This window comes from Tasmannia lanceolata, unplaced genomic scaffold (assembly GCF_043159265.1).
Source record: "Tasmannia lanceolata isolate RefF3 unplaced genomic scaffold, GAP_Taslan_0.1 ptg000005l, whole genome shotgun sequence".
NCBI classification, from domain to species: Eukaryota; Viridiplantae; Streptophyta; class Magnoliopsida; order Canellales; family Winteraceae; genus Tasmannia; species Tasmannia lanceolata.
The window spans coordinates 11,739,636-11,764,815 of record NW_027518682.1 but is presented as its reverse complement, the minus strand read 5'-3'; the positions used below and the strand labels follow the sequence as shown (position 1 = coordinate 11,764,815).

Genomic DNA, 25,180 nt, shown 5'->3' with positions numbered 1-25,180 from the left:
ACATTTATGGTTTTAAATAGCTATAATGGGCTTTATAGAGAATTTTGCATTTCGCGGCCTGCTGTTGCACGAGAAAAAGGCCACCTCAAATGAATTAAGTGAATAAGACAAAATCTGCTGCAAAGTGAGCATGTGTGGCTGCTTTCTCAAACAATAGCTGGTAGCGAAACCCCTTTATGCAAAAGTCCCTAGCAAATCCCTATAGATGAATCATTTATGCTATCAACATGAGTTGATGTACGTGGTCTTGGTGCCACGCCTCGTGGTCACTCCATCTATAAGATTAGTTCCTACAAAATATCAATGGCTTAGCTTTTCTTACTTTAGTCCCTAATGATGCTTTATCGAGGAATGATATATGATCATCCAGTCAAGGTGGGACCAACTACAATGGGTTGGAACCAGAAAATCTGACACTTCAATTGCAGCGAAATCAACTCTCCTAATTCGATAGCCTTGTGAATTAGAGCGACTATGCAGAAAGTCACTCTTACATCATGGGTAAAATGGAAATTTTTGGGTCCTACAAGTGCTCTCAGCCTCTCATCGGCAACCTGCATCACAATACAATCAAAGGGGCAAACATCAAGATGTGCACCCGTAGTAACTCTAGGCAAAAGTAAGAGAGTTACCCACTTTTTTATGTTTTTTTTTTTCAAGTAGTTTGTTAGTATACCATGGCATACGAGAAGATACATGCCAAGTAGTCTCCTAGTAGATGGAAACAATACATGCAACCAAATAAAGCTAGTAGATGACATGGCACTTATAAAATCAGTCAAAACACCTAATAAACCCGGGATATTGTGCAACCCAACAAACCCTACAAGGATAGAAATACTTGGATAAGCTTTCCCTGGGCTTGTCTACAATGTTTGTATAGCATATACCCTACCCATTTGGGCTGTTCTCAACATGTATCAGTACAGGAACCCATTTGGGCTGTTCTCAACATGATGGTAGGTAGTACAGGAAGTCTAATCCAAGGATAAAATAAACCTAGCTTGCTATCCCCGTGGAGTACAGGCCCAATAGAGCTAATCATTTTAACTAATCCCATAAGGTAATGATAGTCCCCCTTGTTTCAAAAATAGCACTCTACTCTTTCAACAATTCAATTGTTGAAAGCATTTTTTAGGATTGTAACAACCTTTAGAGCTAGTTAGAATAAGTGTAAAGGGTGTAGTGCCATGATTGAATAAGAGTGGGAAATCATTTTTTAGTGTGCATGCAACTTGCCTCTTTACAATTAAAGGATTTAATCAAAAATTTCTCGCATTGAAAATCTGAGTGCTTGCACAAATAAACAATTTGAATTCCCTCAACAAAATAGAGCATATCCGACGTAATTTAACCTACATGCGGCACTCCACTGATAAATAGAATGCCATTTTGCAACACTCACGTGCGTAAATGAATAACCTCAGGCTGTCTTCACCTTACGGGATGGAGGTCGCCGGAATATACTGATGAGATCATCAAGACCCTATATGAACAACATTCAGTTGATAAATTATTTGTGTAATAGTCAAACTGTAAAAAATGGTTTTTTTTCTTCTTTTTTTTTTTGCGAATGCTCTGTAAAAATTGGTATTTAAGTAAAGGCAAATACCCTGGTTGTGATAACGAGAAAACTGAAGAGGAGAATCAAATAAGACCCCAACACAAGAAGTAAGAGCAGGTCGAATGTTACACTGGCAACCTGCAATTCCAAAGGCACTTTTGTCAAAAAATAGAAAATTGGTAGAGAGTAGTAAAGTATGATGCCATTACTGGCTATTTTGCAGACATCAAGTCGAAAGAGCCCTACATGGCCCCAAGGTTCAAGACCTGAATACCAGGACTCTAAGATGGCGTTTTGAACTAAACAGTTGTAGTTTCTCAGAAGGAGGTGTAATAGCTGGGACAAAGACCCAGTCGTCCAATTGACCTATGTGGGCCCAACAGTAAACTAACATAGCCGACCACCTGAAACTAATGATGAGACACCTACCTGGTATATATTGAGCTTGGCGCTTGTCAAATCATAGAAACTGAACATTCCGTCAAGCACATCGTGCTGTACATTCACCTCAACAGTATGGTCTGATAATTCCTACAAGAAAAAATGGATGTGTTTGAACATTTCAAAAAGAAAATAAGGGAGGGTATAACTGTAAAAGATAATTGTTTTAGTTTTTATTAAATAGAGCAGAGAAAGCATCACCTCTCCAACTTGAGGAAGCAATGCCAAGTTGATGAGATAACAGAATGAAAAGAAAGTGTGTGCATATAAATTAAATCCATAAAAGAAAGCGTATTAATATTTGATACCACATAAAAAATTTCATGTGGCTTGGAGCACAGATTAGCAGGTTAGCCACTGGCTGTGACGCTGTGTAACAGAAGCAGAGGATTTCTGGGCAAATTATTTTTTTTCTTTTATTTTTAAGGATAATGGAAAATTGATTGAAAGCTAGAAAACAGGAGGTGTCGCCTGAGCCCTCAACAAGGAAGGGACAAAAGACAAACAAAACAGCAAGAGAAACAGTAGATTACAATATAGGAAGATTATCTCCATCCCATAAGACCTCCCCTACATTACACGGATTCTTCTGAATAGGCGAAGTATCCGTGTCGGACACTTCTTGGATTCCAATACTTCAGGATTCACAGCAACACTTCTAGATCTCTTTCATTTGTTTTTTTCTGAATAATACTACCACAACTTTACAATTACTGCATATTTTAAGTTTTATTCATCCTAATAGTAAGATTTTTATATGAGAATAAAACATTAACTTATTAAAATTTTCAATATATTACTTGTAATAATTAAAATTTGAGAATTGATTAAAATATTTTGACGAATACCGGATCTTCTGTTTTGAGGTTTGTCGAATATGACAGTCGATAAATGTGAAAGAATAAATAAATTTTTTACCATAAAAAATAATAATTCTTCTCTCTTTTTTTCTTTCGTTCCCACAAATATGGATTTTACCGACACTCGTACCCGTACTAATACAACATAGGACCTCCCTATAAACACGCTATCTAGCTAAACCATCAGCAACATGGTCATAAGCTTACGTCGAATGTTATGTGCATATAATTATAGTGCATATGGGTGGTTATAATCTAATTATTATCTAGTTGTGGGAATGTGTTTTTAGAGTTATGGGTGTTAGTTATGGTGTATGAGTTTAGCGTAGTGGGTGTTCTCGAATCGAGCCATTAGGAGGTCCGATTGCCTCGAATCAACCATTCCCCTCTTTATTTCTCTTTTATTTAGTTTATTTGTGTTACGGCCGATTAGGCACGTAACAATTGGTATCAGAGCGGTAGATCTTGCACCATGGCTGCGCCGTCAGAGCTTTTGGAATCCCTACGCGATGATTTCCGGCAAATCAAAGTGAAGTTTTTGAAAATGATAGAGGAACACTGGCGAATCACGTAAGGTTTGGAAAAAATCAGCAAAGAGATCAGAGAAATGCGTAAAGACGGAGAAAAGTTAAATCTTGAGAAAGTTGATGTTCACTTTGAGAAAATTGTGAAAATCAATGGCGACGAGGATGAAAAATTATATTCCCTTCCAACTTTGAAGCAACAAATTTTGAAAGCGGGGTTCGAAAGATCACGGTCGTTACTTTTGAAGAATACGGAGGTCTAAAGTTGACTATATTTCTCAATCGAAGTGTGACCAACAAGATTTGGGACCCCGGCAGATTACAATCTTTTCTACGGTAATTCGACCTTGAGGACACGCTCGATTCTAAGGGGGAAGGAATGTTATGAGCATATAATTATGGTGCATATGGGTAGTTATAATCTAATTATTATCAAGTTGTAGGAATGTGTTTTTAGAGTTATGGGTGTTAGTTATGGTGTATGAGTTTAGGGTAGTGGGTGTTAGTTGTTGATGGTGTGTTTTGTAAGTGGGGAAGTGGATGGGTGATGTGTAACTACTTTGTGTTAGTATTTAAGTAGTTGTATTATAATGAAATGAGGAAGAAGCTGAATTTTTAAACAGCAAAGGCAACTTTATTTTGGAGGGTCATGGCTCCTCTCGAATCGAGCCATTAGGAGGTCCGATTGCCTCGAATCAACCATTACCCTCTCTATTTCTCTTTTATTTAGTTTATTCGTGTTACGGCCTATTAGGCACGTAACATCGAACCATGTATATCATGTGTTCTCTTTCTCTATGTGGCTTGTCATCGTTATTTTCCACAGACAAGATCAGTTTTCTCCCAACAAATTTTTACACGTATCATCTTCTTTACATAAAGTTCATATGCTTCCCAATCTAAATTTCTTCTTCTTCAGAACATCTAGGTATTAATGTTTTCAGATATAGCCATACAAAAAAATCTGCAACACAAGGAAAGTTGATCGAACACGCTGATGGAAAACAAGGGCCAAGATCCTCTATATGACTCTGGTCCAAGTGATCGGTTTTTTTTTTTTTTTTTTGGTAGGTATGCTGGGAATGAATCCACGACCTCAAGGTTGAGATATATATTCTCAACCAATTGAGCTACAGGCCCAACCCAAAATTAAAATTACAAAGCGAAGTGATCCTTCCTACTCCATAATCCACCACCGCATTCTAGGCATCACAGTGTTGATGCGATTAAATTTGCAAAGCCTATTTTCTAGGCTAGGCTTGCAACCTCCCTCGCAAGATGAAGAAAGTAGCAGACTCTTCTACTTCCTACTGCGCCACTATAGAAAAGGATCCAGTAAATTCGCCAAATATTAGATTATAAATATAAAGGTCAATAGATCTTTTTCTTTTTCTTTTTCTTTTAATCAATGGAATTTGAATGCAGTCAGGTCTTGTAGGCTATCAAATCTTCCATTTTCTCATCCAAAAGGTAAAAAGTATATTAGGAGAAACAAAAGCACATAAATTAATGTCCAATAAGATATTAAAGCAAGCTCAATTACAAACTTACAACTCTAATACATGGCCCCATAAAACAAAGCCTCGCATTCCACTTCAAAAGCTGCCTACTCATTCAACGGGGATCCTATCCCCCCACCCCCACACACGCGAACGCGCACACCACCACAGACACACAACAACCCAACCCAAAACATGTATATTAGTATATGAACCCGAAATAAATGTATTGATATAAAATCCCTTGTAAAAAAAAGTGAATCTAATGATCAAATAAATTAGGTATTTCATTATCAAATGAACTTTAAATAGAATTATACTGTAAAAAAAGATATTAAATGATCTTTGATGCAACTAATTTCTAAAATGAAGAGAAGTACACAAGTTCAATCCAAAGTCAGAAGAGATTGCGATCAACAAGCCTGAACCAAAAGGTGACATAATTGTATTTGCTTCTTTTACTTCTTCTTTTTTTTTTGTTGAAAAGTGACAGATTTCATTGATATTGGAATAGCATTAGGGACCAGGAGTCCCGTCCTGCTTTACAAAATATCAGAGATAACTGGAACGGGCATACCCGAGACCGGTAATAAGTTCATTACTGAACATGTACTGAACATGAATAAGTACATTATTTCCCTAATATATTTCTCCTTACAAAAAGAAGGGAAAACTAGAACAGGAATGCATATTAAGATAAATTTTCAAATTACTCATCATGTTGCACAACTAAATCCAATTTTGTAACAAAAAACTCCAATGAAGTTTCTGTTATTAACCAGGTAACTAGGTGTTGATTAGAGAGGGCAAACAAAAGCTGCACCACCAAGTAGATGCAGAAGGAAACAGAGATATAAGAAAATAATACCTTCTTCAATGCAGAAATAAATGGGTCAGTCTTTGAGAGAAAGGGTGCCACTCGGGGTGTCCGTGACAAAAGATCCAACCACAAATGTATGTAAGATGGACTGACAGCCAAATTACTATCGTCTGCAAAAATCTGAATATTCTTTCCTCGGTGGCCATAAATATGCCTCTGTGGAAGGAACCGGCATTTCATTAAAAATCAAAACCCACTAAGTGATATCTTTACATCAAACTGGCAGAAACGGTATCTTTCTCTGCATAATGTGAAGTATGATAAACAAAACTAGCAGTAGTAGTATATTTAGAATAACTTCTCTCATATTTAATAAAAGTTCCAGCGGCAAATGATACATAAGATTGACCATACCGCGAGACTCTCAGCAACCAATTTGACACTTTTAAACACCGAAGTTTCGTTCACAAAATGCCTGTACCAAAACACACACGCTTAGCACAGACCAATGAGATGTGTAAATCAGAATAGAAATTTCAGCAAAGGTTTATTGAAATTCAAAAACTTACCAGCTGTCAGACAGACCTCCAGTATTTTCTAATAATTCAGGTGCTGCAGAAAGTTCAGAAAGGGTAACAGCAGTAACCCGTAACCTTGAAAACTGTTCATGCTCCCAAGCTACCTACAGCAGGCCCCCATCAGTTCTAGTGCACTTTTTAGACAATACAAAATCATAAAAAAGGTGATGAATACATTAGCATGCATGTATTTTAATTTTTTTTATATTTTCTTTATTATAACATAATTTCATTAATAAGATAGAAAAGAGAAAAAATAGTCTGCTCAAATTATATCATGAAAAATATGATATATTATCAATTATAAATTAGTCTGGGAGGATCAATTTGAAATACCATTTTACACGCCTTTGGACAGTCCCAAGTTGCAGGCAGTTGCCAAATTGAGTTAACCCTCCTCTAGGCTACTAGGTATTTCTTTTGACAATAAGAAGACTATGAACATGCCAATATGCTCCAAGAATAAAGCATGTGAATGCCATTCAAAAATAAAAGCATAAAGCATGTGAAGCTCAACATTTGGAACATATACATACACTAGCGTCCATCACAAAAGGGTTTTCGCAGCTGGTCTGTTGCACATCAGACCAGCCACCTCATTAAAGAAGACAACAGCTTTTGTCTCCATTCACGAGGTGGCTGGTCTGAATGTGTGTGTGTGTGTATAAATGTGAACCCTTTTGCGATGGAGCTTAGCAAATCCCTATATATATATATATATATATATATATATATATATATATATATATATATATATATATATATATAGAGAGAGAGAGAGAGAGAGAGAGAGAGAGAGAAAACGGTTCCTACACATATGTGTAGAGAAGTTATCTACACACTAGCTTAAAATACAGTGGGGGCCACATTATTTGGGTGATCCAAACCATTCATTTTTAAGGCCCTCACATAGATAGGGTGTCCACAAAAAATCAGATCCATAGGATCATCCTAACCATTCGAACTGTGGAGGCAAAAAATGGACTAATTTGTAAAGGTTTAAAGACATCCATTTTACCTCCACAAATCGTAGGGTTGGGATGATCCTATGGATCTGATTTTTTGTAGACACCCTATCTATGTGAGGGCCTTTAAAATGGATGGCTTGGATCACCCAAACAATGTGGGCCCCCACTGTATTTTAAGCTAGTGTGTAAAGAACTCTCTACACATGTGTAGGAACCGTTTTCTCATATATATATATATATATATATATATATATATATATATATATATATATATATATATATATAGAGAGAGAGAGAGAGAGAGAGGAAAAGCTCACCAAACTTATGGTGAGCTTAAGCGCCCAATCACATTGGGGCCTACTTTGTTAGGATGATCCAAAGCATTCATTTGGAAGGCCCTTACATAGATGGGGTGTGTACCAAAAATCAGCTCCATAGGGATCATCCTAACCCATCCATTTGTGGAGGTCAAAATGGACAAACATTATTTGTCCACAAATCTGCCCATTTTTGTCCTCCACAAATGGAGGGGTTAGGATGATCCTATGGAGCTGATTTTTGGTACACACCCTATCTATAATAGGGCCTTGCAAATGAATGGTTTGGATCGCCACAGAAAATGTGGGACCCATGTGATTGGGGCGCTTAAGCTCACCATAAGTTTGGTGAGCTTAAGCTCACCAACACTTTCCTCATATATATATAATATGAGGAAAATGATTGTGAGCTTGAAGCTCATATAGCTTATATGAGCTTGAGGGCCCAAACACATGGGTCCTACATTTTTTGTGTTGATCCAAACCATTCATTTACAAGGCCCCATCATAGATAGGGTGTGTACCAAAAATCAGCTCCATTGGATCATCGTAACCCCTCCAAAAGCGGAGGGCAAAAATGGGCAGATTTGTGGCAAACGGTGTCTGTCCATTTTGCCCTCCACTTTTGGATGGGTTAGGATGATCCTATGCAGCTGATTTTTTGTGCACACCCCATCTATGTAAGGGCCTTTCAAATGAATGATTTGGATCATCCTAACAATATGGGCCCACATGTGTTTGGGCCCTCAAGCTCATATAAGCTATATGAGCTTCAAGCTCACAATCATTTTCCTCTCTATATATATATATATATATATATATATATATATATATATATATATATATATATATATATAGAGAGAGAGAGAGAGAGAGAACTGTTTGTGAGCTTAAGCGCACCATTTTTTTTGTGCGCTTAAGTTGTTATAACGCCTCCCATTGGTGCACTTAAGCGGGACCCAGCGGGACCCAAACATTTAAACGAATGGGAGGCATTATAACAACTTAAGCGCACCAAAAAAATGGTGAGCTTAAGCGCACCAACAGTTTTCTCATATATATATATATATATGAGAGAAAAGATTGTGCGCTCAACCGTTTTCTCTCTACTGTGCGGTCGAAGAGAGAGGCTTGCTCTCATTGGCTAAGAGAGTGGGCCCAGGAGGCGACGAAAAGACGACTGTAAGTCTTATTTTTCTCTCCCGTACGAAACCAAAATCCAAAAAAATATCGATTTGGATTTGATGCCTTTATTTTTTTCGTACGGGTTTCATACCAAAAACCCAAGAAAGAAATCGGTTCAGCTTTTATCTCCTTCCTCTCTTCTCGCTGAAAGCTGTGACAGTGGAAGAAAAACCCACCCAAAATCGTACCTCGCCGTCGCCCAAAACCCTTCTCCGGCCGCCCCCTAAGGTTAGTTTCTTGTAACTTTTCTCTTTTTTTCTCTTTTTTTTTTATGAAAATGAAAATCAAATAACGTAGGGAGAGGGTTTCATTGTGAGGAGGGTTTCATTCCTGTAGAAAGAAAAAAAGAGAAGATGGTAAGATTATTTTACTTTTTTCTTGGTAGTTTTCTCGGTAATTGTCATATTTTATTACAATCATTTGGTATTGTTTAGGTAATTTTTCTACTTTGCATCCTTTTTGCGGTAATTTTTCATTTCAAACTTAGTATTTCTACGATTCTTTGCCAAATCTGTAATGATTACTTCTCTTTTTATTATCGTTTATTGCTAGCCACCTTTGCCCGTAAGTTACTTCACCCAATCTTTGCAGCTAAGGAGGGGCTACAAGCTGAAAAATAGCCCCGGAGAAGGTGGCTAGCAAATCCCTAAAAAGTGATATAAATATTGGGAAATGTTATCAGCGCTACTGTATTTTGATGAATGCACTCCTCACTTTATTGAAAGTACGGTAAGGCCCGCCCCATAGGATGATCCAAACCGTCCATTAGATGGGCCACAGCCTAAATAGGCCGTGCCCAAAAATTCATTTCCATAGGTTGATCCTAACCCTCCGTATGAGGAGAAAGAGTATATGTTGTTAAAGCTGCTGAAGCAAAGAAACCCAAATCGATTCCGACGATTCATGCGGTTTCTCCTCCCACAGGTTAGCAAAAAACCCCAAATCATTTCCATAGGCTGATCCATGCGTATGAGGAGAAAGAGTATATCTTGTTAAAGCTGCTGCAGCAAAGAAACCCAAATCGATTTTGACGATTCCGACGGCTTCTCCTCCACAGGAATCGTCGGCTTCTCCTCCACAGGTTAGCAAAAATACCCCAAATCGATTCCGACGGCTTCTCCTCCCACAGGTTAGCAAAAAAACAGAAATCGTCGAGCAGCACCACCAAAGGAAAAAAACCCAAATCGAAGCCGACGGCTTCTCCTCCCACAAGTTACCAAAAAAACCCAAATCGAAGCACCAGCAGCAAAGAAAAAAAACCCAAATCGAAGCCGAAGATCCATCCGACGGAAACGCTCGAACGATCTTCTCCTCCCACAGGTTAGTGCCTTCTTCCTCTTTTCCTCCTTTTTTTTATTTTTTCTCCCTACGGATTTCTCTGTAAAGAAGAGGGTTTTTCCTTTTCTTTTCTTTTTTGCCTAAGGATTTCTCTGTAAAGAAGAAATTTCTTTGCTACGGTTTCAGCTTTATTTTAACTTCTCTCTCATTTTCTATCTCTTTGCTGCAAAAATCTTTCAGAAATTTTTGATTTTTGATTTTTGAATTTTTCAGCAGGAAAAAACCAAATCCTCGAGGTCTCGAAGCCGACGATCGTCCCTACCCAGCCGGAAAAAGGAGAAAGGAAAGGAGAAAGGAAAAACCCAAATCCTCTGTGAGATAATTTTCTTTGCTCCGATTGCAGCTTTATTTTAACTTCTCTCTCATTTTCTATTTCTTTGCTGTAAAAATCTTGCAGAAATTTTTGATTTTTGATTTTCTCTCTTTTTTATTTTTCTGCTGAGAAGCTAATCGATTTAGGGTTCTTTCTCATGAAACCCCCTTCGACTGGAAACCATAAATCCATGAAACCCCCTTTGGGTTCTATATTTTAAATTTTTTCTTCTGTTGATGCTTAATTTATAACGGTTCTCTCTGTTTTTTTTTTTTTTGTACAGTGGGTTGGTAAAAGCTAATCGATTTAGGGCTTTTTTTTTCATGAAACCTCCTTCCACTTTAAACCCTAAATCCTGTTTAAAATTTTAACACAGAAGCTTATTGCTGCAAAAATCATGAATGTTGCACAAATTTTTTATTTTCTCTCTCTTTTTCTCCTTTTTTCCTGCAAAAACCCTACTTTCAATGTACCTCTATAACCCTACTTTAAGACACACAGTAGAAAATATCTGTAATATTTTACCATTTCTTATTATGCTGATGGGCCATGTATATGTTGGTTTTTTAGGTATAAAATATGGACCCCTCTATTGACGACGTACATGCAAATGGTTTAATTGAGTGTGACAATGGGTTTAATCTGAACGATGATAATTTAGTATGGGATGGGAATATAATTGACATTAATGATGGGGTGAATGTCAATGATGATGATCTACAATGGGAGGCTACTGATGGGAAAGACGGAGATGAGGGTTGTAGTCATACAGTTACTACTCCCAACAAGGTTGTCGGTGAAGATAGTATTGCGAATATGCCGTTTGAGGATCAGGTTTTTCAAACTTGGGAAGCTGCATATGAGTTCTACAATGCTTATGCGTATGCTACTGGTTTTGGACTACGAAAATCTAGTACTACCATATCAAATTTAACAAAGACGGTGATATCGAGAACGTTTGTATGTAATAAAGAGGGAGAGAAAAAGGATAAGGAGAAGAGAGATGATGTTAAGGACTTGAGGGAGCGTCGCCTTGCCAGAATGAATTGTAAAGCAAGGATGATCATCAAATTGAGAGATAAAGAGTGGAAAGTTACAACATTTGACGACATCCATTCTCATGACCTTACTTCACCACTTAAAACGCAAATGCATCGTTCACATAGTCAGTTCCGTAAAAACAAAGGCTGTAAGAATTTGATTGAACAACTCAGTGGAAGCAATTTCAAGCCTGCTCAGATAAAGAATGCCATTAACTCTACTTCCAATGCTCCCGTGGTCTCAACAAATCAAGTTATTGCCCATTTGAGAGCAGCTAGGGAGAGTAATATGGGTAAAGAAGCGGTGATAGTGGCGAACCATTTCCAAAAGAGAAAGTCTGAAGACCCGAACTTCTATTTTGAGTTGGAGTTAGACGCGAATGGAACTTTGCGTTCGATGTTCTGGGCTGATTCCAGGGCAAGACAAGCATACCTTACGTTTAGTGATATGATCGTATTTGATGTGACTTATAAAACGAACAGGTTTAAAATGCCGTTTGCACCGTTCACTGGGGTTAACCATCACAGACAGTCGATTCTTTTTGGATGTGCACTTCTTGCGGACGAGACAGAGGAGACTTTCACCTGGTTATTTGAGCAGTGGCTCACGTGTATGTTTCGTAAAGCTCCAGGTGCTATAATAACTGATATGGACGGGGCTATGCGAAATGCAATTCGAAAAGTATTTCCACATACCAGGCATCGGTTTTGTTCGTGGCACATAAAGAAGCATCTCCTTGAGCATGTTGCGGACATGAGAGATGTCGACACTGATTTCTACAAGGATTACAATCACTGGTTTTACAGGAGGAAAATAGAGGATTCTGAGACAGAATGGAAATCTCTGGTTGATAAATATGACATTGGTGAAAGTCATTGGTTAGGAAAAATGTGGGATATCCGCGAGCATTGGGTTCCCGCTTATTGGAGAGACACATTCACAGCAGGAATGACATCTAGTCAACGGAGTGAAAGCATAAATTCCTTCTTTGATGGTTATGTTAACCAGAACACCTCCTTAGTTGAATTCTTGGGTCAATACGACAAGGCACTGGTTGAGCGGCGTAAAGCCGAATTGGAAGAAGATTTTAAGTCTAAAAATACAATTGCCAAAATGAACACAACCAGCCCATTGGAACTAAAGGCTGGGGAATTCTATACAAAGAAGATGTTCACCATATTCCAAGATGAGATTATGGGTAATTTTGCCTTATGGAAAGACAAGTTGGGAAAGAACGGCAATGTTGTGGAATACAATGTAGGAATCAGGACAGATGACAAGAAGAAATACCTTAGGGTTCTGTTTGACAGTTCCAACGATGTAACTGCGACATGTCAATGTGCTAAGTTTGAGAGGGAAGGAATATTATGCAGACATATCCTTCACGTTATGGATAGAAAGCAAGTACCTACTATCCCCAAACGCTATTTATTAAAGAGGTGGTCAATTGATGCAAGGTATCGAGCTGGAGGCACAACATCTATAACCCAAGGAGATACTAGTGGCGTGAATGGACTGAAGAGGTGGTGTCTAATGTCAACATGGCAGCAACTGATTGAAAAAGTTGGTAATGACGAGATTCTCTTCAAGAAGATGACTGATTTTTGTAGAGAGCTTGCTGTAGAAGTTGAGCCCAACATCACATAGCTATGATGGATGTTACGGTGGCGGACTCCTTTCGACCTCAACCCTTGAACACGAGGAGACTAACTGCAATTGCTAAAGACTAGAATCGGCGAACCATCATCGCCCTTGATGAGGAAAACACCTTTGCCCTTGGATAAAGAATGACGGAACATCTGATACTTACATAAAGAATGACAGCTTAAAATACAGTGGAGGCCCACAATGTTTGGGTGATCCAAACCATTCATTTGATTGGCCCTCACATAGATAGGGTGTCAACAAAAAATCAGCTCCATAGGATCATCCTAACCCTTCGAACCGTGGAGGTAAAAAATGGACAGATTTGTGAAGGTTTATACACGTCCATTTTACCTCCACAAATCGTAGGGTTGGGATAATACTATGGAGCTGATTTTTTATGGACATCATATCTATGTGAGGGCCAATCAAATGAATGGTTTGGATCACCCAAACAATATGCCCTCCATTGTATTTTAAGCTAGTGTGTAGAAACCGTTCTCTCTCTCTCTATATATATATATATATATATATTCATCTCTCTCTCTCTCTCTCTCTCTCTCTCTCTCTCTCTCTCTCTCTCTCTCTCTCTCTCTCTCTCTCTGTGTGTGTGTGTGTGTGTGTGTGTGTGTGTGTGTGTGTAAATGTGAATATAAAGAGAGTGAATTATGTTAGTTATTTTTCCTTTCTTTCTTTTTTGAGTAATTGTAGGTAAGGGGAGCTAGGACAAACAATTGTCCCAAGTACTATTTATTGTTTTCTTTAAAAGTGAAAAAAGAATTTATTAAAAGAAGCTGAACGGAAATGTACAACTAGATTGACCAAGGTGGTCATGAACACCCTAAACACAAGAGTAACAAAGAATCACATGAAACAACCAAAAAGAAATGGGAAAAGACAACTGACGACCAACGATCCCCATGCTACCCATCCTTTGGCTAGAGATTCTGCTTCCGGATTGGTCTCCCGCCTACCATGACTGAAAGAACTTGTAGATAAGAGAAATCAAGGGCCTCTTCGATTTCTTTTGTCAACCGCCAAGGAAACTCATGCATAGATTTCATCCACCGAATTACAATCAGTGAATCTCCTCCCACAATGAAAGGGCCCTGAAACCAGGATGCTAATATCACAATCCCCTTTTTCTCGAATGGAAGTATCACAATCCCCTTGTGAAGAGCCAAGACCTCCACTTCACTGTAGTCGCTAACTCTCACTGAACTGATACCAAGAGTGTCAATCTTACCAATCTTTCATGATCCCTGATGATACTAACAACAATGAGGCCGTATCCTCAGTTCTAAAACTAGTGTCATCAATAGTCAACTTGAGAGTATGTGAAGGGAGGGATCCAACATGCAGTTATAGTGTAGTTTGGGAAGGTTGGACTGTATTCGTGGTACATTGGGGGATGCCATGCAGTTATGGTAGAAGATAAAATATGCGTGGAAACGTAGAATTCCGGATTCTCCACAGCTCCAGGCTTGATATACATTGAAATACCTCATCAACGCTAGCCTAGAAATTAATTCTATTGCGACCTTTAGAGCTTCAAGAGTTCTCATTTTACCCGGAAACTTCCATTATTCCTTTCTTCCCATAGAGACCAAGGCAAATCCAACAAGCTGATCCCAAAAACATCTCCTCCATGCACCAAAAAGGCGCTCATGCGTAGGTATCAGTCAAGTTGTCAGGCGAGTGATGGGGGACCACCCATGAAGCTATGAAGAAAAGGAGATCATTTCCGAAAGGATGATGGTCAAGTGGGGCCCACAAGTCCCCTCAAGCCCAAAAGGCCCCTAAGTTTGGGTTTCTTTAATTAATGAAAAGATCATAATTAATGTCTTGTTGATAAAATTAAAGATGAGAGTTTCCTATTTGGTTTTAGTCTAAATTTAGGATTCCAAATCATGTCATCTTAGGATTAATTTTTATTTTAATTATTGCTAATTTTGGTTGATTGAAGAGTCCTTGGGTAGTTTCCATTTTGAAGTTGTTGCTTTTGATTAAGTTGTTAATAAGAACTATTAGTAAATTTATTTAGAAACTATCAATTTATAATTCTACCTTTTCTTTAATGAATCAATTGATTCAAGAAAAAAAAAATTGATCCATAGCCTCAATTAATCAGATGAGAGGGGTGCCTATGTGTTCTTACTAGGACATTGGAGATCCATTAATCACGATATAAAGACAAACAGACAAAAGACTAAGACTTCCACCTCAACCATATGCATGAATATTTTACGTCCTCACTGTCATGACATCAGTTTCTCATTTTCTTCTACAAGTAGGCCACTGAATTTTACAATTCCCGTACGGATTTTGAGTGTAAGCATTAAAACGGAAGTACTTGATTGTACTGTACAATTGTGAAACTAGATCTTTAAAATAGTTTTACGCTAATCTCTAATAACCAATAACCTAAAAATCTCAAAAGAAGGACAAAAGCAATAGCATTGGCAATTCTTCATTGCATAAAATAGGACCCTGTTCTGCAGTATGCTTACTCTTGGATTTGAAATATTTATCTTTTTGTGCTTTATACCAATGTTAACTCCCAACTCTTCTGCAACATCTGAGAAACTCTGCAATAAAAACAACCCGTCAACTAATAAAGGGGTTTGGTTCCATCTAATTTGGTACCAACTTGGAGCTTTTTACTGATAGTATTATTGTACTTACCTCAAACACTTGCTTTATATAGGCATTTTCGGGAGGCTTGGACACATGAATCCATAAGTCATTGTTCCATGAACCAATACTATTCAAACAAATAGCATAATCAATGCTCTCACGTAAACGTTGATCGAAACTCCGAAGCCACTGAACAGAATAAGGTGAAGTTTGTGAACCATGAAAGAAATGGAAGTGAAAAGACAACTTTGATTAACAAGTGACATGTCAAAAAAGATGAAGGACCACCACCATAAGGGACTAAAACTGACCTTAAGAGTTCCATTGTAGTTGTAAGGTCCACCGGATGTTAAACCAAAAAGTAAATTATATCTTCCTCTTGTCTTTGGATTTGAATAAAGGCGAGAAAATAGTCTAGCTATTTCTAAAAGTGCCACAACACCACTTCCATTACTGTCACTTCCCACAGATAGTGCCTATAAGAATAACTACGATCCATCAAATTTTGAAAAATTATGGAAAATATTTAAAAAAAAACATTAATTGGGTGGTAAATATTCTTTTCATACTGGTGCAGCACCAAATGTGTCATAGGAAGCAACTATAGCAATGGTTGGGAGCTGATTAGCATCTCCTTCACCCTTCAATCCTGGCAACCATCCCTGTCACAAGAGAGAACATCATACAAGTTACAAGAAAGGTGTAAATTTACCGGCAAGTAAAAGCAATACCCAGCAACACAATTACCATTCTGTAAACCATATATATCTGAAACACAAGTATGGATTTTCTCGAGATGACATGCACAGAAAGTGAACTGGCATCAAAGTAATAGAGCACATGGAAGGCACATACAAGTGTTGCTAAACGAGTTTATAAAGCACATGAGACTTACTCCTGAAGCCTAGTAAGAAGTTTAGTGGTAGCATTATTTGTTGTACAGGTTGTGGAGTTTTAGCAGTGGCAGAATAGTCTTGAGATATGACTGTAGAGATAATAGAGTGAGAGAGGCAACATTTAGCAAAATGAAGATATGGTTGAAATGAGTTTGCCGCTAGCACAGAAGATAAAAACTACACCATCAACAGAATAACTGGAAATTATATAATTTCTGCTTGGAATACGCAAAGTAATAATAACACGCGTGTATTAGAAAATACTAACATGTTTAGAATCATAACATAAAGAAAATGGGGTTTGCTTCTCCGTGAATGCAAGCGACAGGGGAAGACCTCTAGTTCCATGAATCTCCTACTTACCGTATTCCCAGTTCGAACTAATGTGATTCTTAAGTGCATAAATCCCTGAAATAGCTTATTTTCTACTTTTAAACGATGCGCTCCTGTGCTCCATATCCAACTCCCGCTTCCAGCAAATTCTAGTAACTTAAAAAAATAGCCAGCCCAAACGGCAAGTAGTCCAAGAATCTTCTCAAATGTTTCAATCTCATACTGAAAGCAGAGAGTGATTAACTTAATAAACACTTGAGAAATTCAAAGCAACAAATCCAAGAAAAACAGTACTGAAATGGGCACCTTTGATCAGTAATGTTATATGGATAAAGATTAGATTCACCGTGCTTGTACAAGTGAGGTGTTGTGAAATTATGTATTTTGCATCACAACGCTATGGGTGCTTTTATTTTTATTTTTATGAAAAATCTATGACACTCGGATACTTCTAGGGGCCAAATGTTTCCCGTCCGACAAAACACAATACCCAGATACTTCATGGATACTTTTGCTGATCAAATAATCATCTTGTTTCAAACATATGCCTTTCTATTCGAATTAACTATCATAGTTTTTGCTTGTTAATGCCTTATATTTGCGATTATAACTTTGAGTATGTCGACCTTACATATGCTATTTTAAATTTATTATTAATTCCATCGTCTAACTTAAATCAAGTTAAGTTTTACGGAATTTTATTTAAAGAAGTCTTGTGTCGTATCTCATGGCATGGATACCCATCCGTCCTACATTTTGGAGAATGCCGGGCCGTATCTTCGTTCCCGTGTCCGTATCCATATTTAGGTATCATAGGGAAACATTTCAAAGATAAAATGAGAAAGAATCTGCACTTTCATGAACATTGATCACACCTATCACCTAATATGTAGGAACAGCAAAATTAGATAAAAAGAAATGAACCCTAACAGTTTCTAAAATGATAACAATGAGAAAAACTCCATATTCTCAGGTCAAAAAAGGAGACTACGGGGTAAATTATTTACATTCGTATAGTGAAAGTGGACACCCCATGATCGTCAATATTACATTATAAAGATTTTGCCGATAAGATTATACCGATAAGATTGCTCTTGCGAGAGATGGGGTTTCTTAGGACGCTCTTGCTCTTTATGATTCTCTCCCTCCTTAATTCCCGTGTCTTTGTTTTTTATACTTTTTCTCTTTGGATTTTCTCTGTATCTTGACCATCTCGGTCCTTTATCAATAAAATGGCTATCAATTTTATAAAAAAAGATTATACCGATAAGATTAGATATAGCATACTCCTATCAGTGAGATGGTGTGAAATGATGTATTTTGCACTTAAATTCCTGTAGGAAAGTGGGTATCGTTTGATCAGAAATATTACACAAGCTTAGATTTCTCATGCTTGTACCATTGATGTGGAGTGAATTGATGTGCTTTGCTCGATATGCAGCCCATCCCTATTGACTCCGTTAGCAGTAGTATTTGCACTTCAAGGAATATGCATTAACTTGGGAGTTCTCTTGCCAAGACATAAATCTCTATGATGGCATTTGCTAACCTCCAAGGATCCAAACTCAATCTAGATGCAAAAGAAATCGCATTTTACAAATCATCTTCAATGTATAGGATTCCTGGTAAGTCTGCCTAGTGATGCGAAGTGCAAAGGCCTGTGACGGGCATCCAAACTTTCTCCTTTTTTTCCTTTTCTTTTCTTTTTTTTATTTTTTAAATGGTAGCATCCGAACTTTCTCTTCATTAGAATCCTTCAATATTGGTGGGATTGACTATAATTTTGCACCAAGGTCTATCCCTGCCTTCATCCACTCTCCATATCCAACTCCAGCTTTCATGATGACTAAGAGAAGGAAGTCATTTTGTCGACCATGTGTCTCCCATCCTTACATGTGAACTTATCATTTAAAATACAAGCATTTTCCTCCTAGTTGCCTAAAAACGGAAAGGTGAAGAAAGTATCCAACGTCACTTCAATGAGGATGACCCAATAAGATATTGTTACTGGAGAGATGTTTCCCTATAAATTCAAGGAGGCCAAAGTACCCCCAAGCATCCAATGAGGAAGATCCACATAATATGTATGCATAATCACCTATTAGAGTCCCATAACACAACAAAGAAAGTCATTTTGCGAGATTTCACCCAAACATACAGTTCTAAGAAAACGAGTATACTCTCAAAGCAGTTATTACCCTCAAGATTTTCATTTTCCAGCTGGAAAAGGGTATACAACCAAAGCAGATATTCCCTCTGAAAATATTTTCTCCTATAAAATTAGAAAAATAGAATTCGTATAATCATGAGCCTGGTAAAATGGCATATCTAAAAACATATTATTTTGCAAATGGGGATAAAATTTTAGTTCTAAAGTAACACCGATACACTGAAGGATGATTGTCTTAACACATAAAAAAATATGGCAACATTAAACTTCTAGAGGTGGTGAACCCTGTGTATACTTTCTTCAAGCAATTCAAAAATATTAGCACTAATTCTCCCATGCAACATCAATCATGGCCGTTACTCCCAGTATAGAGAAAAATGAGTGAGACCTGAATGTTTGTTATGGTGGGAGACGCAATTTTTTTAGGCTCTGATGTTGACACAACCAGCTTGTACCTGTAAATTTTCAAAAACAACAAAACAAATATAAAAGGCCGATAGAGTCACTTCACTCATATAGAAAGTATATTCCTTTCAAAAATTCTGAGATGGGTGTGATAGATAAACAATAAAGCAAAATTTCTTATGCAGAAACTGACATGGTGAATTAATATATTCCTTTCGCAGATAAGAAACATGCACAATGGGTCGTGATATGACAAACAAGCTCAAATGTAGGAGATTGAATTGAAATACAGAGGATATGTCAGAAATAATCACAGAAAGTCAGAAGGAGTGAATAGATCAGATGAAATGCTGCAAGAATGTCACAAAATGAGTTATTATTTATTAAGCATGATATCAGGTTCATCATGTAGCTTATAACAAAAAATCAATGAGATTGTTGACTTCTTTATAATGTTTTTTAACCGCATTGATCTTATAACAAAAACAGCTACATTATTTGCCCAATAATTGTTTTTCAACCGAAACTTTGACCAATAACTCTGAGACCCGTGAGATTGTTACGGTGTACCATTTGCGGGGCTAACGATTATGCGGCTACACAAACATTTACAACTTATTTCAATATGGTAACATTTGCTAATTATTAGTTTTTTTTTTTTATGAACAGCAACTTTCTAATTATCAATCTGGTCTTTTAAAAACAGGGTTTCCAGTTTCGGTTTCAACATATTTCGGTTACCACCGAAATGTTAACATGTTTTTTTTTTTTTTTGTTAGAAACTTCGGTGAAAATCCTGTAAATATCACAAAAAATAATGAAAACATATGATGGAAATAAGATGAAACTTCACAAAAATCACAAATTAAAGGGCTAACGATGCTTGTTGATTTGACAAAAGCTGAAGTTTATTTTTTTATCTATGGAGTCTTGCCCTAGCTGAGCCTTTTACTCACTTTAACCATAGTTTTTTCAGACTTTAAACAGACTGAAAGCTCTGTAACAGCTGACATGCCAGCTGTCCCAGAGGCTGTCAAATTTGTAATGTTTCTCACAAAAGCTGTCCAAAGGCTGCCTGTTTTAATTTCCTAATAAAGGAATGATGCAAGACATGGACAGGAGAAAAAGAAAAATATACAATAGATTTTATATTTGCCATCTATGCAGATGTGGGTGTGTCCAAACCCGCGTCGACACGAGTCCACCACCGTGCCCATGTCTACACGGGTCTATACTTAAAGTATTAAGTGTCCAATAAATTATATCTTCGCACAGATTTTCCTTTTTTTTCAAATTTTTTTGCTCAATTATATTTCTTTATTCCCTTTAGCCACATCTCTTTCCCTTCTTTTTTCAACTCTCCACATCTATCTACTAATGTTCAACTGTTGGTTTCCATTACCATTCGCTATTCTTTATCTTGATTTCTTGATTTCTTGATTTATTTATTCCCCTCGATCCTAATTCATCATTTGTTTTCCAGCAATTCTTTTAACTAGTTACTGACTCTAGTCCAATCTGATGTCTGCTATTATCATTTCTTGATTCTTTGTCTTGACTTCTTGAATCCAAGTTATTATTTCACTATTCAATTCCAACATCATGTAATCTTTTCTTTTCTTTTTTTGAATAGTTGCAATTTCATTCAAAGAAAAAGGAGAAGACCGAGATGGTCGACACCAAGGTACAAAAGGAAAATACAAATAGAGAGAAAAATAAAAGGAAAAAGCGATCACTAATGTTAACTTACCAACTTCTCCAAAAGCTTAAGCTTATTTATCTTTTATACTTTTAACACTCCCCCGCACATGTGGCCCACTTAGCAAACACATGGCACATGTGGTCCCACTTTGGGCCGACCATCGCATGTGGATTTTTGCTATCCAGGAGGTTTGACCTCGAGACCTTTGGCTTTGATACAATGTTAACTTACCAACTTCTCCAAAAGCTTAAGCTTATTTATCTTTTATACTTTTAACAACTAAGAAAGAAAATCAAACATCTCCAACCCCGGCTTCCCCACTCTCCTTAAAGAGCGAGGCTATCCGTCACACAATTAGCCGACCTCCTTATGTGGTTAAAGATGATTGAAGATTCGCCTATCCTATCTTGAATCTCATCAAAAAACTGAGCAAATCTCCAAGGAGGGGCAATCGATCCTCTCAACAATCGGATTACATTTAAAGAGTCACCTTCCACAATCGTCTTATCCACGGATTCTCTATCTAGACATTTTATTCCTTGATGGGCTGCCCTAACTTCCAACCTCATGTTATCTGTTCTGTTTTTGCACTAAAATCTTAGCCAATAAGAGGAGAACAACTATTCTACCCTAACCCAGAATTCAGTTGAGCGCGAATTGAATAAGTTTCAGTTTCTTTGAAGTCTAATCTACAGTTGTGTCTCTTGACCTGTTACACTAATTCCTGAACTGAAATGTGTCTCTTCATTATTTCGTCAACCTGAAATCTGTTATTTGCATTATATTCTGTATTCCTGACCCTCGCCTAGTCATTCCAACCAAATTTCCCTGCATTCGCATTCTTTGTTTTCTGTTTCCACTTAAGTTTTTTTTTTCCTGATCTGATATTCCTGATTAAGGACCGTCTCCAAAGGTTCTTTATTCATCCTCTTAGGGCTTTCCTACAGCATACGCATTTAGCTAATGGTATTCAGCCAGCAGCCACATTTTGATATATATCAGTATCTAAACATGCTCAAAAACCTCTGAATGAAAAGAAACTACACTGGAATTCCACTCCAAGATCTGCAACCCTCTCCAGTCACTAGTTTTGATACTTTTTAATTGTGATTTTTGGTTTTTTTACTTTTTTTAGAATGGCAGTAAATTTCATTAAAAAGAATTGTGATCTTTGGTATCAATTACAAAGCATGGATTTCGCAATAAGGTCTAATAATAAAGATAGTTAACAGTAATATTCCTTATATTAAAACTTAGTCACTGCACAGCATCAATGATCCCTAGCATGAGTGGCATCCCTAGAAACTAAGAAAGTGTGATTTCATCTAACCTGGCCAGTTGGTTTGTTACATATTTTGATGCTGTGAAAAGTCAGTTACATTTTTTAAAAGAACAGAGAAGTCTTAACATGGGCTCTCTTCCCCCTTGAGCTCTCTTCATTTTATTTTATTGTATCGTGTCTGTCCCCCCTTTGTATTGACCATCTCGGTCTTCTTTTCTTTTAATGAAATCGGCTACCTGTTTTAACAAAAAAAAAAGGAAGTCTTAACATGGGCTTGTATGTTCCAAAAACCAAACATGGAGATCTTCTTCTCTTTTTTAGATTTACTTAGTTTCCAAGTTATAAGGTAGTCCCTCAACTCTGTTCAATTCAAAAACATTATGCATACTAATGCATAAACCTAGATGTAATCATGTAAAGCAGCGATGTTCAAGACCCCTGTCTGATTTAAGAAACCAGAAATAGGTAGAGCAGGACATTTTCATTGATAAATGATAAACAGACTGATATCATTCAAAAAAAATTATAAATAGACTGATAATAGACAAAATAAGATACATGAAAGAAAAGAACATTGCATTTACTGGATGAACCTCTACCGCATTTGTAACATAAACTAATAGAATAGAGACAGTATTCCCACATCGTTAAAGTGTTCATTTATCAGCTTTAATTAAAACCAGACAACATATCCGAATTCATATAATCATGCAATATCAAATATATGAATAGCTGATGTGCATTGGAATGCACATAAATCAGATTCTAAAGAAATAAACTAACCCGCCAGTGGTTGCAGTAGCAGGTTGACCGGTAGCATCATTCCTTTTGATATCAGCTAACACGGCATCAATCTTGTCATCCTCAAGGGCGAAGTACACGGGATACTGCAAGAATATAATACTCTCAGTCATAGACTAACCAGAGAAGATAATGGAAAAGAATGTATCTTCACAAAAAGATAGAAGTTGAATGAACTAGAACAGGTATTTTAACATCTGAGACAACGAGAACTAGAACAAGTACTTTAACAGTGATTAGAGATGCAGAATGAAGTTTAAGATAATGATCTCCTTTGCCACTCACAGGTATGTTAGCATGTACAAGAAACTGTTCCAACTCAGCCAGCATGCTTCTCAAGAGCCCATTTCCATAAATTGTGCCAGCTTCCTTGGTGTCTTCTCCACTTTCACCACTAAACTTTTGAGGGAGCAAAAGTAGCAAGCCCCCCAATGGTTGTCTATTTGTAATATATTCTGCAAATTCATTGTTACAAAAATCACCAGCAGGATAAGATAATAAGAACCATTTCAAAAAAAAAGGATAAGATAATAAGAAAGGAGAATCAGGAATAATTTGATTAAATAAAAAAAGTACACGAAAAATGAGCATTAGCAAGGGAAACATTCAGAACATGATGAGTGTTCTGCGTGCTCCTCATAATGTGAACCCAGTAAATTGGATCATGCGCGAATTTAAAAAATGATGCATCACGTAGCACCCATGTATTACTAAAGATGAACCCGAAAAAACATCTGGATCAGAAAAATGACAAGAAAGATCATAATGATTCCTATATAAGCATGAAAACTGCAACTGAGTAGAAATGATAGGCTGTACATATTTCATGACAATTAGAAGTACTTCTAATTTCTTTTCATTAGCACCCTTAAACTGATATTACAGGCTGAGCTTATTCCTGTAGTCAAAAGATTGTCAATATTCATCTTATATTGAGGATGAAGCAATTAGATAATGAAGTCTCTGCCAGTACAATTACGATAAGTGCATCTGTCACCCCCTTCAGGTAGCATTGTCATCAAAGAAAATACTCAATTAAACCAGAAGAATAGGATACAAATATATCTACCAAAACGGAAAAGACAATTAATAAAATAAATCTCAGCCATGTTAACCAAGCATGCCTTATGGCTCAAGTATGACAAGAGTTATTAAGACTACTGATTCTATTAAAAAAAGTAAGACTATGTCTTTCACTTAAAATTGAAGGTGCTTTGAGAGAGAGAGAGAGATATATATATGGGGGGCGATTTAAGATATCAGGGGGTCGATTTATCACTGCCCTAAATAAATTCTGGTTGTTTCTTTGTAAAGGGGTTTTATCTTTTTTAGTTAGAGGCAACGTTCTATATCCTCCTCTTCTAACTATTCTTCCTTACTGATAAAATTTAAGGTGCCGGTCCTAGATAAAAAAAAAAAAAAAAAAAATTGCCCAATCGGAGCTAAAATCTAGGTATTAGATCCGAAACAAAGGATACCTCTAAGAAAAGTAATATTGACTTCTCGGATGGGCATGATAACAACGGTCCGAGAGAGATCCGCTCCAGGTGCGAAGGGCGAAGATCCGGCATGGTGATTGAGGCTAGCGAGACGGGATCCGAACGGAACTCCGGCGAGATCGTACTGAATAAGACGGTAAACATCGACGACTGTGGCAGCATCACAGAGCTCGACACAGGCCACTAAGATGAAAACGAGGGCGAGAACTGAGTACACGGATTCAAGGATCTCCCTTTCGGGGCCCTTTCTCCCCGCCATTAAAGGGGAAGGGTTTCGAGGGTTTTGCAGAGAAGAAGTAGAGATGGGGCAGAGAAGAAGTAGAGATGGGGTTAGGGTTTTTTGGTTTTGGGTTGGATCGGTTC

At 37.3% G+C, this 25,180-nt stretch overlaps 1 protein-coding gene across 3 annotated transcripts; it reads right to left on the bottom strand.

The window, feature by feature from the left end:
* Positions 1–287: 287 nt before the first annotated feature.
* Positions 288–25,180, bottom strand: LOC143877494 (M28 Zn-peptidase nicastrin). Of its 3 annotated transcripts, XM_077379567.1 has the most exons (16): positions 24,797–25,180; positions 23,604–23,773; positions 23,301–23,404; positions 19,517–19,583; positions 16,299–16,391; positions 16,041–16,205; positions 15,778–15,918; positions 15,603–15,680; positions 6,278–6,390; positions 6,123–6,183; positions 5,757–5,924; positions 4,941–4,991; positions 1,994–2,095; positions 1,613–1,702; positions 1,406–1,486; positions 288–554 (listed from the first exon to the last, which is right to left on the bottom strand). In XM_077379567.1, the coding sequence occupies exons 1-15, from the start codon at positions 25,074–25,076 to the stop codon at positions 1,424–1,426; spliced, it is 1,746 nt and encodes a 581-aa protein (XP_077235682.1). In that variant the 5' UTR covers positions 25,077–25,180; the 3' UTR covers positions 288–554; positions 1,406–1,423. The 3 variants fall into 3 exon arrangements, with proteins under 3 accessions (XP_077235682.1, XP_077235681.1, XP_077235683.1); XM_077379566.1 differs by lacking the exon at positions 288–554 and having other exon boundaries at positions 1,258–1,486; positions 24,797–25,179; XM_077379568.1 differs by lacking the exons at positions 288–554; positions 4,941–4,991 and having other exon boundaries at positions 1,258–1,486; positions 24,797–25,177.

Bases quoted from the DNA above. Each gene is read 5' to 3' on its own strand.
- LOC143877494 (XM_077379567.1), bottom strand. From the start codon at position 25,076: ATGGCGGGGAGAAAGGGCCCCGAAAGGGAGATCCTTGAATCCGTGTAC. The intron at 16,206-16,298 runs GTATGAAAAGAA...TTATTCTTATAG, and splicing joins ACACATTTGGTGCTGCACCA to GCACTATCTGTGGGAAGTGA. The intron at 1,487-1,612 runs GTATTTGCCTTT...TTGTTCATATAG, and splicing joins TTCTCGTTATCACAACCAGG to GGTCTTGATGATCTCATCAG.